Consider the following 13,166-nt stretch of genomic DNA (forward strand, 5'->3'; position numbering starts at 1 on the left):
GGTGGGTGTTAATCTTGTAGTTGCATCGCACTTTGGAGTTGGAGTTGGGAGTCCACTGGGCAAAAGCTTTGTTGTTAGGTACCTACTCACGTACGGAAACTTTGGCATGTTTGGATGCCTTGCCCAGTTTGGGGCTTGCCTTAGGTACCTAGGTATCTAAGGTAAGGAAGATAAGCAAAGATAAGATAAGCCTGACCCAAGACCGCCCGATAAGGATAGGTGACCCCAGAGTCCCGTCCTTTGAAGTTTGAACAGCTGCCGCATATCGGGCTGCTGCAATTTGCGCCTGCCAATAGCGTCCCAAAGCCTGTAATTTGGCTGCAAGGACTCCTAGAGTCACTTATCACAGACCATGTTTCCCACCACTCCAGTGAAGTAATTCCCCGCCGTTGGCGATAAGCAGGCGAAGAAAGCTGACGTTATCATTGATGCCATCACGAATTCCGCACCCATCTAATTACCCCTCTGCCTCGATGCACAGCACGCGACACACGATATCTCACAAGCCACCACCTTGCTGTCAAGCCTAAGACGCTTCACCTACTTTGACTGGTCGACCCTTGACTCATTCATCCGCCCAGCCACACAGCCAGAACGAGCCGTTTCGACAGCCCCCAGAACCACGGCAAACGACTAGGTACTAAGCATCAGCCACCATGTCTGAGGACCTATTCAGACCAGCGCTGATCGTCGTTGACTTTCAAGAAGACTTTTGCCCGCCTGTAAGTACCTGGGATGGAAGTCTGACTTCTTAGTTCGTCACACATGTTGGCCCATTCGCGGTGTGAAGCCTCAAGCAAGCTCTCGTCTCGCTGCTTAGAATACGTGAGACTGATATCGCCTCGAGAACGGCTCACTTGCCGTGACCAACGGCCGCGACATTCATCCAGTTGTCAACTCACTACTGCGCCTACCGTTTACGATCAAGATTGCCACAAAAGACTGGCATCCCCAAGACCACATTTCGTTCGCATCAAACCACGATGGCAAGCAACCCTTTGTCGATGCCATCGATATCGTCAACCCGCGCAACAGCGCCGAGACATTCCACACCCGCCTGTGGCCAGTGCACTGCGTACAGGGTACGCCCGGCGCAGCCCTGGTGCCGGAGCTAGATGCCTCGGCCGTTGACACTGTTATCGAAAAGGGCCAGAATAAGGACGTTGAGATGTACAGCGTCTTTTACGACCCCTTCCAAGCACCCAGAGTATCCGACAGCGGGCTTGCGGCCTCTCTCAAGGACAAGGGCGTCACGGACGTCTATGTGGTCGGTCTGGCTGGTGACTACTGCGTCAAGTGTACCGCGCTGGATGCCCAGAAGGAGGGGTTCCGGACCTTCATCGTGGAAGAGGGTACCAGACCGGTGGACGCTGAGAAATGGGACGAGTGCAAGGGCGCCCTGGAGGCCAGCGGAGTCAAGATTATCAGCATGGAGGGCCCGGAGGTCCGTAGGGTTGGAGCGGTTGGACGGGGATGAGGGGCCGATCAACGTTGTACTCAAAAGCCGTCTGATGACTTTGACACCGAAACCTCCAGAGCAGAGGCCAACGATGCTTCCGTGTTCCCTCCAAGATAGGTTATGCGATGAGTTCGGGATACATGTTGTTTCAAAGACTGGCGGCGTTTGGGGAACCGCCGAGCTGGGTTTACCAGCATCAGCTTCAATGGTGTATGCTTTGGGCACATGCGTTGACACAGCTCTTCCCCGGTGACAAAGGTGCTGTATTCGCACGCATGGATAGCTTGAGGCGATGTGAGAGGTTACGTAGCTTGGTAACGATGGAACGGTTATGGATTCGTACCTAATCTGTGCTCTCCTCTTTGTCGGCATGTTTAAGATTGGGATTGACTTCTTGCCTTTAGTAAGGCCAAAGCTAGGTATTGTAGCTCGTCAACAAAAGCTAGCAAAGTAGCTTGCCTACTCTTCGGGTTTGGTTCGTAACAGCGAGCGAGCAGAATTGACTGACAGCATGGAGTATCCATAGCGTATTCGTAGACATTCTCAGTTTAGAGTTACAAGGACTTGCTGTGCCGTCGTCGACGTGGTCAGCGATGCTTGGATAGTGGCGGGTCGCGAGGGATCCGTGGCCCCGCGACAGAGCAGCAAGGCCCAGGGGAAAGGGCAGACTCGGGACCTTCAGCTGGTCTATGCAGGCGCAGACTTTCGGGGAGCCAGTGAGGAGGCCACTGACAAGGCTCGGGGAGCGTGGGTGCCAGGTAAGAAACAAAGACGGGGAACAAGGCAAGAAAAATACAGGGAGATCGCCAGGGGTTCGCTGCACAGATCTGACGTTGATGGACGTTGGCGACGAACCTTTGACCGTGACTGGAGCTTCACCGCCGGGCTGTACCCGCTGATGCCCACCAAGATCCGGAAACGTCAAGATAACATGAGAAAGGACCGGGAGGAGGGGGGATTCAAGTTAAGTGGACAGGGGGAGTTTTCGTGCTTCCCTCATTATCAGATCAGGCCCGCGAGAGGGGATAGTCCGAGAGAGGCTAGAGACTTTGAGAAGGCTGGAAGAGGGCAGAGAAAAGTCTCTTGTCTCCCATCTGGGCATTAGAATCTGGATGAATGGCCATGTTGAGTGGCATTTCTCCATCTGGGGAGGCTGGCAGGGGACGGAAGAGTTTTCGACAAGGGGTCTTGCCAATCGTGAGACTAAGGTAGGAATTTGAGTAGAGTCATCTTTCGTACCAGCAGTGAGATGTCGCAGGTGAGGCTCATGCGGCACAGTTATCTATCCGTGATAACGTAAGTCCAAAATGATGCATGAACGGAGTTGAATTGAATTGTTTTGCAACCCGACGGAATTGGGAAACTTCTAGCAAGGAACTTGAGAAAAACGGCGTCTCAAATGCAAGAGCAAAATGCAGTGCCAACGAAAAGCAGCAGGAAGGAGCCATCCACCATCGTTGCACTGCTGCAGGAGCGGGAGACCCACCGCAATTCCAATCAAAGCCGCCTTTCCCAATCGGGACATTTTGCAGGTGTCAATTCTCATTCGATTTGGAAATGGAAGGAAGACTCCATGTAATTACCATGTATCTCTTTCTTTCATGTATCGAGGAAGGCACTGAGGTGCATCTGCAACTACTTGGCTACGGAGAATACCTGAGGTAAGGTAGGAAAACGAAGGAAACCAATCCCAGTGATACACAGTTCACCATCTTCATCTGAGCTCAGGTTTCACTTTGGCTTGTTTAAGGTACCTTAAGGTAGCTCCACGTTCCTCTCACCTCGACGCAATTCAACAGTAAAATGCGGTCTTCCAGAAGCGACTTAACCACGCAGAAGGACGCAGGCCGCACGGCGCACAGATGCAGCAACCCGCCTAGCCCTCGACACATGGAACCAAGGCACCGAACGACGCCTTACCACCGTCCCTGCTGTGTCTGTGGTTACTTTGCTTCATCCGTCTCTTCGGGGCACAGCAGCTGAAGAATTGTCGCAGCAGGTCCCGTGTTTGTAGGTATGACGCGGCGAACAGGCGGCGGTGCTCTTGGAAGTTTGAGAGTCTTGACAAGTTCACAAGGTCAGACCAGACTTCCATTGGAATTAGGCACCAGAGTAGGGTATTCTATGCCAAAGGTAAGATACGAATAAGTGTGGCTGATCTGGAGGTGCCTTATCGGCTTATCCGATTTGGAAGCGAGGTGTGCTGCATGTCTCAATCAGGCCTGATAAGCTGATAAGATGGGTACATTTGGGGAGCAAACATTCAGATCATCAAGCAAACACCACACCTTCAAGTCGAGCAAACTGCATTTGAGGCTGATTTAGCTGGGTCTCAGCTGTTGATCTCTTCTGCAGAACGAAGTCTTTCCACTCGTGCTTCTCCTACGACAATTTTAGACTCTCTGACCGAAAAATCGCAGAGACTAACAGCAGAGCTACATAGTATGGCACATTGCCTATCCATATAGCGAAATAGCGAAGAGCAACGAGTGGATGAGATGTGACGCGCCATCCGTGCGGGTGCGTCGTCTGCAGCTAGGCAGTGCCGTGGCTCCCTATGACACATTCGCTACCACCTTACGTGCGCTTGTCAGGCTGGCTTTGAACATTCGCACTTTGCCCAAGTTGGACCTACAAAGTACAGGCGTTAGTGACGATGGAAGTCTTTAGTGCCCGCCTGGCCTTTCCCAACACTGCGCAAGACGGTCTTAGCGGATGGCAATACCTAAGGTAGGCTGGTTGCTGCCACGAATGGGAGGTGACAGGCGCACCAACCTGTTACTCCCAACGTCTGCCAGCCTCTAAAGAAATAAATGAACGCTACCTTAGACCGTTGAAGCTCACGAATCGGTGCCGGGCACAATACCTACAACGAGAGCACCCTGTGTGCATTTTGTTCGGCGTGATAATAAGACGGTGTGCTCTGCCGTTCTAGGATTAGCGTGCGAGTGAACCTCTCAGAGTACCGCGGTACATCGGCGCGGACCATCATCGGTAAATTTGCATTTGGTGGGGCAGTAGCTAGGTACGTACCTTTTATCCTTGTCCAATTCATCACTTTTTTTTTCTTGCAGTGTTCCTCTTCGGCCCAGAATGGCCATCACTGCTCATCCTCATTGCCCACCACCACAAAGAAAAAAAAAAAAGATACGCAACTTGCGCCAACATGTCGCTGGGATTACCATCATTTCACTTTCCGTCCCAAAGTGGATCCTCGAGATACTTCGTCCGTGACCTGTCTTCCCGCAAAACAACAAGTACCTCGAGCATCTCACCCGTCTGCTCGTTCCCTTCGTTGGCTGTGCCATTGACAAGCATCCGGGTGTCTGGCAACTCTCTTTTTGGTTTTTTGATCTTATTTTCTGTGTTGTTGTTCCCTGCACCTTACTGCAAAGGTACCTAAGTACTGCGTAAGTTAAGGTGGGAGGAACACGAACCATTGCTTAAGCTCGCTCCTGTCCTCTGGTGCCTCTCTCCTATCTTATCCTTCACACCTCTTTTTATCAAGGTCAGGTTGTTGCTCCTTTAACCACAAGGTCTTACCTTATCCTGTCTGTTTCTCTACTCTCTTGATCCTCGTCCCCCCGCTACGCCACTTGTGAATACCTTAGTGCCGTGGTGGTCTCCATATCTTTAAAAGGTACCTGGCTGCCCGTTGCATCGCGACTCTTGATTCTCGTCTTGCTCCTCTCCCTCTCCCCCTTCTGAGCGTTCTTCTCCCCCCCCACCCCTTTTGCAAGGCATCCTCTTCAACAGGAACTGAGCAATCCACTCCCGTCTCCGATTCGAGCACTTCAACAGCTCCTTGCGACTTCGGCTCTCCGCGACCACCACCCTCGATCTCCGACACCATTCGCAACCACCTTTTTAATTTTATTTTGCTCACACTGGTCGTCCCTCTCGAAAACTTCTCTTCCCCCTCCCTCTCGTGTTCGTGGTGTTTGAGCTTTTGAGGCACTTTGCTGCAAAATCTAAACTCCAAAACGACGTCAACGGCGTTGGCTCAACAGGTACGTCCAATACACCCCTCCAATCGGCATTGCACCGCACCGCATCGCACCGCAGCGCGCATCCCACACAATCCCATCCCAACTCCGTCGCCAAAATTCCTCAACCCAAATTCCAGCCAGCCCATCGCTCTCTGCCTCTCTCTCTCTTCTGCCAAAGACACCAACCACCCCTCCGCGTAATTTCGCGCACAATCGCCTCTGGTCCGGCTTCCGAAAGTCCTTCAATCGCTAATCGCAACAAACAGACTCCGCCTTCGTCCTCTTCTCTTCGGTCGTTGTACACCAATGCCTTCCTTCTAATAGACGATCTTGATTCACCGCAACTTTCGCCATGATATCCTCAACACTTCTCCCCCGCCGTTTTCGGGGTGAGCAGCCCGCCGCTCAGGCCGCTGCCCCCTCCTGGGTCAACAAAAAGATCACACCCGCTCTAAAGTTCCTCTCCAAGCTCGCCTGCTCGCACCCTATCCACACCGTTGTCATTGTTGCGGTCCTGGCTAGCACTTCCTACGTTGGATTGCTGCAGGAGAGCTTGTTCGATGCCACCATCAGCGTTCGCACCGCCGACTGGTCATCCCTCGTCGAGGGCAGCCGACGCCTGCAAGCCGGTCCCGAGACTGCCTGGAAATGGCAGAATGTCGAGCCCGAGGCCTCCATCGCCGGTGAAGTCGACCACCAGGCCCTCCTGACCCTCGTCTTCCCCGAGTCTCAGTCTCCTGAGTCGATCAACACCGCTCCGCGCACCCACGCCGTCCCGATTCCCCAGAACCTCTCCATTACCTCGCTTCCCTCGACCTCCAACTCTCTCACCACCTACTCCCAGGACAGCGCTCTCGCCTTCGCCGTACCCTACTCCCAGGCCGCTGAGTTCCTGTCAGTAGCCCAGGAGATTCCCGATGCCACCAGCGACGAGACCGAGACAATGCACGGCAAGGAGAAGAAGATGTGGATTATGAAGGCTGCCAAGGTCCACACCCGCAACAGTCTGGTTCAGTGGGCTCGCAACGGCTGGACAGAGTTCCTCGATCTGCTCAAGAACGCCGAGGCTCTCGACATCTTCATTATGGTCCTTGGCTACCTGTCCATGCACCTGACCTTTGTCTCGCTCTTCCTCTCCATGCGTCGCATGGGCTCCAACTTCTGGCTCTTCACCAACGTCCTCTTCTCCTCCGTCTTCGCCTTCCTGTTTGGTCTGCTCGTCACCACCAAGCTCGGTGTCCCAATCACAATGGTGCTGCTGTCCGAGGGCCTACCATTCTTGGTTGTGACCATTGGATTCGAGAAGAACATCATTCTTACCCGTGCCGTGCTCTCCCACGCTGTTGAGCACCGCCGGCCGCAAGAGAACAAGAATGACAGAAAGTCCAGCAAGAAGTCCGACGTGTCATCCCCCAACGTCATCCAGTACGCTGTGCAGGCAGCCATTAAGGAGAAGGGCTACGACATTGTCAAGGATTACGCCATCGAGATCGGTATCCTCGTTCTCGGTGCTGCCTCTGGTGTCCAGGGTGGTCTCCAGCAGTTCTGCTTCCTTGCCGCCTGGATCCTCTTCTTCGACTGCATTCTTCTCTTCTCCTTCTACACCGCCATCCTGAGCATCAAGCTCGAGATCAACCGCATCAAGCGCCATGTCCAGATGCGCCGCGCCCTTGAAGACGACGGCGTCAGCCACCGCGTGGCCGAGAACGTGGCCAAGAGCAACGATTGGCCCGAGTTCGACGGCAAGGCCCCCAAGGAGACTTCTTTGTTCGGCAAGCAGATGAAGAGCAGCAACGTTCCCAAATTTAAGGTGCTTATGGTCAGCGGTTTCGTCCTGATCAACGCCATCAACATCTGCACCATTCCTTTCCGCAACTCTAGCTCTCTCCCCAGCTTGTCTTCTCTCACTGGTGGCCTCAGCGCCGTTGTCACTGCTCCTCCTGTCGACCCCTTCAAGGTCGCCTCGAACGGCCTCGACGCCATTTTGGAATCGGCAAAGGCCAACGAGCGCCCCACCGTTGTCACCGTCCTTACGCCCATCAAGTACGAGCTCGAGTACCCCTCCATCCACTACGCGCTTCCTTCTCCTGCTAGCAAGTCTGGCCAGAAGCACGAGGATGAGTATGATACATTTGAGAGCTACGGTATGGGTGGTCGCATGGTTGGCAGTATTCTGAAGAGTCTCGAGGACCCCGTTCTCTCCAAGTGGATCATTGTTGCCCTCGCCATGAGTGTTGCCCTGAACGGCTACCTCTTCAACGCTGCTCGCTGGGGTATCAAGGATCCCAACGTCCCCGACCACCAGATCGACCCCAAGGAGCTCGCTCGCGCCGAGAAGTTTAACGATACCGATTCGGCTACCCTGCCCCTTGGCGAGTACATTCCCGAGACCCCCAGGCCTGCCACACCCGCGGAGACCGACGACGAGTCCGAGGCCAAGTCTGGCAAACCTGCTACCCCCGTCGAGCAGCGCACCATTGCCCAGCTCGAGAAGATGATTGCCGAGAAGCGTGTGCACGAGATGACGGATCAGGAGATTGTCGGCATGTCTCTGCGTGGCAAGATTCCTGGTTACTCTCTTGAACGCACTCTCAAGGACTTCACTCGCGCTGTCAAGATTCGCCGTTCCATCATCTCCCGCACCAACGCCACTTCCGACTTGACTAACGGTCTCGAGCGCTCCAAACTTCCCTACCACAACTACAACTGGGAGCGTGTCTTTGGCGCTTGCTGCGAGAATGTCGTCGGTTACCTTCCCCTGCCTGTCGGTGTCGCTGGTCCTCTTGTTATCGACGGGCAGAGCTACTTCATCCCCATGGCTACCACCGAGGGTGTCCTTGTGGCCTCTGCCAGCCGTGGCTGCAAGGCCATCAACTCTGGTGGCGGTGCTGTTACCGTCCTCACTGGCGATGGCATGACCCGCGGACCTTGTGTCGGATTCGAGACCCTGGAGCGTGCTGGTGCTGCCAAGATCTGGCTCGATTCCGAGGCTGGTCAGAACACCATGAAGAAGGCTTTCAACTCTACCAGTAACTTTGCTCGTCTTCAGACCATGAAGACTGCGCTGGCCGGAACCAACCTCTACATTCGCTTCAAGACAACCACTGGTGACGCTATGGGTATGAACATGATTTCCAAGGGTGTCGAGCACGCTCTCTCTGTCATGGCGTCCGAGGGTTTCGAGGACATGAGCATCGTTTCGGTCTCTGGTAACTACTGCACGGACAAGAAGGCCGCCGCTATCAACTGGATTGACGGTCGTGGAAAGAGCGTCGTCGCCGAGGCTATCATCCCCGCCGACGTTGTCAAGAACGTTCTCAAGAGTGACGTTGACACCCTCGTCCAACTCAACGTTGACAAGAACCTGATTGGCTCTGCCATGGCCGGTTCAATCGGAGGTTTCAACGCCCACGCCGCCAACATCGTCGCTGCCATCTTCCTTGCCACCGGACAAGACCCCGCGCAAGTTGTGGAGAGTGCCAACTGTATCACCATCATGAAGAAGTAAGTCCTGACCCTGTACCATCCTTATTGACTGTCACTAACAGCTCCCAGCCTTCGTGGTTCTCTGCAAATCTCCGTCTCCATGCCCTCGCTTGAAGTCGGTACACTCGGTGGCGGAACCATTCTCGAGCCCCAGAGTGCCATGCTCGACATGCTCGGCGTTCGCGGTCCCCACCCCACAACCCCAGGCGAGAACGCCCGCCGTCTGGCCCGTATTATCGCTGCTGGTGTCCTGGCTGGTGAACTGTCACTGTGCAGTGCCTTGGCTGCCGGTCACCTTGTTAGAGCGCACATGCAGCACAACCGATCCGCGCCCCCAACGCGGACCAACACGCCAGCTCCGGCCAGCGGAACCATGACACCCGTCGGCCTGGCCATGACTAGTGCCGTTGAAAAGGCTGCTGGCAAGAGCGCAGCGGCTGTCGAGCGGGCGCGTCGTTGAGTCCGCTGAGTCGCTGTATATACGCAAAAGAAAAAAGGCATGAGACATAATTATGGAGTTTTGGGGATAGAGTAAACATTACATGGCGATTGATGCACCATTTTCGCATACGCTGCTGCATTGCACTTACAGTAGCAAGGGGAAGAAATCATGCACCTCGCAAGACGGTGCGCTGGCCACGCCAGCTTGTATGTAGAATCAGATACATAAGAGCTTCTTTTTCCTAGACGAGTCTGAAAGACATCTTCCGTGATATCATGTGCATCATATCCTCTATTTACTTCGGAGTATTGTTCTCACTATTTATTCAGTCAAAGCGAAGGCAGAATGAGAGGAGACTCCTTTGGCTATTGCTGACATAATCAGTAGGGAGGGTCCTTCGCACCACACTCATGCGCCACAGGTAGCTGCCTTGCCGTGTGGCTGGTGGCCCCTTGTCATCCTCTCCACTCCCACACATCAACACTTCAGAGCCTCAAGATTCTCAACGATGACTGTGAAAGTACAGCGATTCAAGTCCAGCCTTGAGACTGACAGATCTAATGGCGTTCTCGAATTCAATCTTCCGATCCTTTCAAGACGCAAACTTGCCGCTTCACTGTTGGATCGTAGCCTAAGGCGGTTTGGTCAGCCAGCTTCAGCGATGTTACTGGGCAGCCTTCAGGCGATATCATGTGCAATGATGGAGGAATGCAAGTCCAAAGAGTCGAAACGTACCATAAAACGCTCGAAAGGGACTTTCGCATCACTAGGCTGGTTCGCGGCTCAAAGATTTTCAGGCAACGCAGGCAGCAACCCCCCGGTCTAGAATCATGCCGCATAACACAAGCCTAGAACCCCGCAGATCTCGGTGTCTTCCTTCTTTTTACTGAATCCTATCAAGGTTATCGATAGGGCTTTGACTCACAGATGGTCTTGCTCCCGTCAATCCGATGCGTTTCCGGGGGCCGATGACTCTTGACGGCCGTCCGAGCGGGGTACGGCTGCCTACCTATGTCCTGCCGGCTCCCGAGATTCTAGGCAGGCTATCACGGGCTGAGGCATTCTCAAACATCTTGGGGCCTTGGGTTCTCAGTATAAAGAGCCTCGAGATCTAAAGATATTTGGCTTCATGAAAACAAACCATCTCCTCATCTCCACAGATTCCACTTCTTGAAAACCCCCAAGACCTCTTCATCAAGGCCTCCACAATTCACAATGGCACGTACCAAGCAGACCGCCCGCGGCCCGGGCCAATATTCAGTTCAGCAGCCCCTTGATGAAGAGGATCAGGAGGAGATAAATGCCATTCTCACCGAGGAAGACAAGAAACGTCGCGAAGAGCTTGAGAAGGCACCCATGCAGATCGAGGTCAAGCACCTGGAGAAGCGGTGGACAAAGAAGGGACACCCATACATCACCGAGCCAAAGGAAGATGAGGATATCCCCCAAGAGAAGATCAACTGGTACGAGAAGTACGCACTCTGCGTAAGTTCCCCTCCCCACCACTAGCTACCTTCCCCTCTTACACAGACGCATCCAGATTACACGCCAGTATGACGGCCAGAACAAGTACATCTGCCGAACCTCACTTGAGGTCAACTCTCCCGGACTCAAGAACATCTTGGGAGACGTCATTGGTAGCAAATACCCTGGCCAATCCTACCTTACTTCCAACATCACCGTCGACTTCCCTCCCCGCAGTCTCTACCACTACCGTCAGGAGCTTGCCGACACCGCTGTCGACCACGAACCCGGTTCCGACGAAGCCAGGCACCTTCCTCTGCTGCTCAGCTTCATTGGCGAAGAGTTCCACGATGCCATTACCGACGGCGCAAACCTTCTTGAGCAGGGCTTGATGAGCTACGAGCACCTCTGGACCATCTTCCGTCCAGGATGCCTCGTCTACGCCACTAGGATGAGCCAGGCCCGCGTGTACAAGCTCAATAGCTACCAGTATACCTGCGGCCAATGTCCCGGTCTCCAGCTCAGCGTCGAGTTCGTCGACTTTGACGGTGACGACTTTGGCACGAGGTACGATTCCCTCTTGATTCCCGCGTTCTCTGGGACCACACAAATCGCCTCGCTCAACGCCCTTCCTTTGGCGCACCACCCTGACCCCAACGCCGTTTCGCACCTTCTTACTGAGCGCGGTCGACGATGGGAGGCTTTGGCCGGCCAGAACTTCCGTCAGTATAAGGGCGTGGCGTTGGACCCCCGCAACCGCCGCTTCAACATTGATGGCCGCGTCATGGTCGATGCGGAGACTCACCACCGCATCATGGCCGACTACGCCTTCAACGTCAACTCGTTTCCTAAGGTGGCAGGCCGCAAGCGGAAGCAAGACGACGAGAGCGACGACATGGAACTCGTTCCGAAGGAGACAGCCGAGTTTGCGACTCTGACCGACGAGCAATGCCTGCTGGCCAGCCCCATGGTCCGCGGCTTCAGCTTCACAGAGAAGAAGTTCCTTGACTTCTTCGTCGACAAGATCAGCCCCATCGAGTGGAACACCCAATGCTTCGAGCAGCTCGTCCTCCCAGACTCCCAAAAGGAGCTCGTGCAGGCTCTTGTCGCGGAGCACACCGCCCGGACCACCGATCCAAGCTCGTCAGCGTTTGATGACATTGTCAAGGGTAAGGGCAAGGGCCTCATTCTCGTCTTGCATGGTCCTCCTGGCGTGGGAAAGACCTTGACGGCAGAGTGCGTGGCAGAGTTCAGCCGTCGGCCTCTGTACATTGTCTCCTCTGGCGACCTCGGTACCTCGTCAGCGGCGCTGGACGACAAGCTGACCAAGACGCTCGATCTAGCGAGTACTTGGAAAGCGGTGCTCCTCATCGATGAGGCCGACGTCTTCCTCGAGCGTCGATCACTGCACGATATGGAGCGCAATAGTCTCGTATCCATCTTCCTGCGCACCCTCGAGTACTATAGCGGTATTCTCTTCATGACAACCAACCGCGTGCGGACCTTTGACGACGCCTTCAAGAGTCGCATCCACGTGCCTCTCAAGTATGATGACCTGCCGCGCGAGAGCCGGTTGAAGGTGTGGAAGAACTTCCTGGGCAATGTCGAGGGCGGTGTCGACATTGACGAGGATGGGTATGAGAAGCTCGCGGAGGGCAAGTTGAACGGGCGGCAAATCAAGAACGTGGTCCGGACGGCCAAGAGTTTGGCCGCGCACAAGAAGCGGAGATTGGACTGTGAGCAGCTGCAGCAGGTTGTGGATATCCAGATGACGTTTGAGAGGGAGCTGGACAGTGTGGATGGTGACATTGATGTGGTTGTACGATAGAGAGAAGGGACTCAGACTCGGTGTAAACGGGAGCGGGAGCCCACGGGAGCCAACGGGATCGGCACGTTGGGGGAGGGCATGTTGGCGACCTGTGCTGATGAGTTTTCCGGGGGAGCAATAAGATTAAGTTCGTTTTCTGTCATCTCCGCGTTCTTGACTCCGCAGTCGTTGAAATGAAGCTGTGAGATGTTGTTTGTTACCGGCGAGGAGCCAACGGTTCGCGCGGAGCCTCCAGAAACAAACAAGGTAATGAGAGTCGAGACTCGGGACTCAAACGCAAACATCACAGGTCAAAGGCAACGGTGGCAACCAACAAGACTATGACCCCACAGCTAGATGAATGGACAGGTATATACCAACGAACGTCAAGGGAAACATACCCGATTCTGCAATGAAGTTGGCGGAGTCCATCTTTTTTTTGGGACTGCCGTCTCGGGAGACAAACAGAATGCCTGGTACCGTGAAAGGTTCAATTTGTTGATCATGTCCTTTCTGGCT

At 54.3% G+C, this 13,166-nt stretch overlaps 3 protein-coding genes across 3 annotated transcripts; all 3 read left to right on the forward strand.

Moving 5' to 3' along the window:
* The first annotated feature begins 295 nt into the window (after nucleotides 1-295).
* Nucleotides 296-2,063, forward strand: HER10_EVM0002208 (isochorismatase). The gene is made up of 2 exons (XM_035471929.1): nucleotides 296-722; nucleotides 848-2,063. Exons 1-2 carry the CDS (start codon nucleotides 657-659, stop codon nucleotides 1,475-1,477), a joined length of 696 nt encoding a protein of 231 aa, XP_035336957.1. The 5' UTR covers nucleotides 296-656; the 3' UTR covers nucleotides 1,478-2,063.
* Nucleotides 2,064-4,963: 2,900 nt separating this feature from the next.
* HER10_EVM0000225 (hydroxymethylglutaryl-coenzyme A reductase) lies at nucleotides 4,964-9,576 on the forward strand. The gene is made up of 2 exons (XM_035470018.1): nucleotides 4,964-8,952; nucleotides 9,004-9,576. The coding sequence occupies exons 1-2, from the start codon at nucleotides 5,801-5,803 to the stop codon at nucleotides 9,392-9,394; spliced, it is 3,543 nt and encodes a 1,180-aa protein (XP_035336784.1). The 5' UTR covers nucleotides 4,964-5,800; the 3' UTR covers nucleotides 9,395-9,576.
* Nucleotides 9,577-10,396: 820 nt separating this feature from the next.
* HER10_EVM0013031 (AAA family ATPase) lies at nucleotides 10,397-12,973 on the forward strand. The gene is made up of 2 exons (XM_035482403.1): nucleotides 10,397-10,861; nucleotides 10,917-12,973. Exons 1-2 carry the CDS (start codon nucleotides 10,592-10,594, stop codon nucleotides 12,666-12,668), a joined length of 2,022 nt encoding a protein of 673 aa, XP_035337837.1. The 5' UTR covers nucleotides 10,397-10,591; the 3' UTR covers nucleotides 12,669-12,973.
* The last annotated feature ends 193 nt before the right edge of the window (nucleotides 12,974-13,166 follow it).

The sequence above is a fragment of the Colletotrichum scovillei genome (genome assembly GCF_011075155.1).
Source record: "Colletotrichum scovillei strain TJNH1 chromosome Unknown Contig00002, whole genome shotgun sequence".
NCBI lineage: Eukaryota > Fungi > Ascomycota > Sordariomycetes > Glomerellales > Glomerellaceae > Colletotrichum > Colletotrichum scovillei.

Bases quoted from the DNA above. Each gene is read 5' to 3' on its own strand.
- HER10_EVM0000225 (XM_035470018.1), top strand. From the start codon at position 5,801: ATGATATCCTCAACACTTCTCCCCCGCCGTTTTCGGGGTGAGCAGCCC. The intron at 8,953-9,003 runs GTAAGTCCTGAC...AACAGCTCCCAG, and splicing joins TGTATCACCATCATGAAGAA to CCTTCGTGGTTCTCTGCAAA.
- HER10_EVM0002208 (XM_035471929.1), top strand. From the start codon at position 657: ATGTCTGAGGACCTATTCAGACCAGCGCTGATCGTCGTTGACTTTCAA. The intron at 723-847 runs GTAAGTACCTGG...TATCGCCTCGAG, and splicing joins AAGAAGACTTTTGCCCGCCT to AACGGCTCACTTGCCGTGAC.
- HER10_EVM0013031 (XM_035482403.1), top strand. From the start codon at position 10,592: ATGGCACGTACCAAGCAGACCGCCCGCGGCCCGGGCCAATATTCAGTT. The intron at 10,862-10,916 runs GTAAGTTCCCCT...AGACGCATCCAG, and splicing joins ACGAGAAGTACGCACTCTGC to ATTACACGCCAGTATGACGG.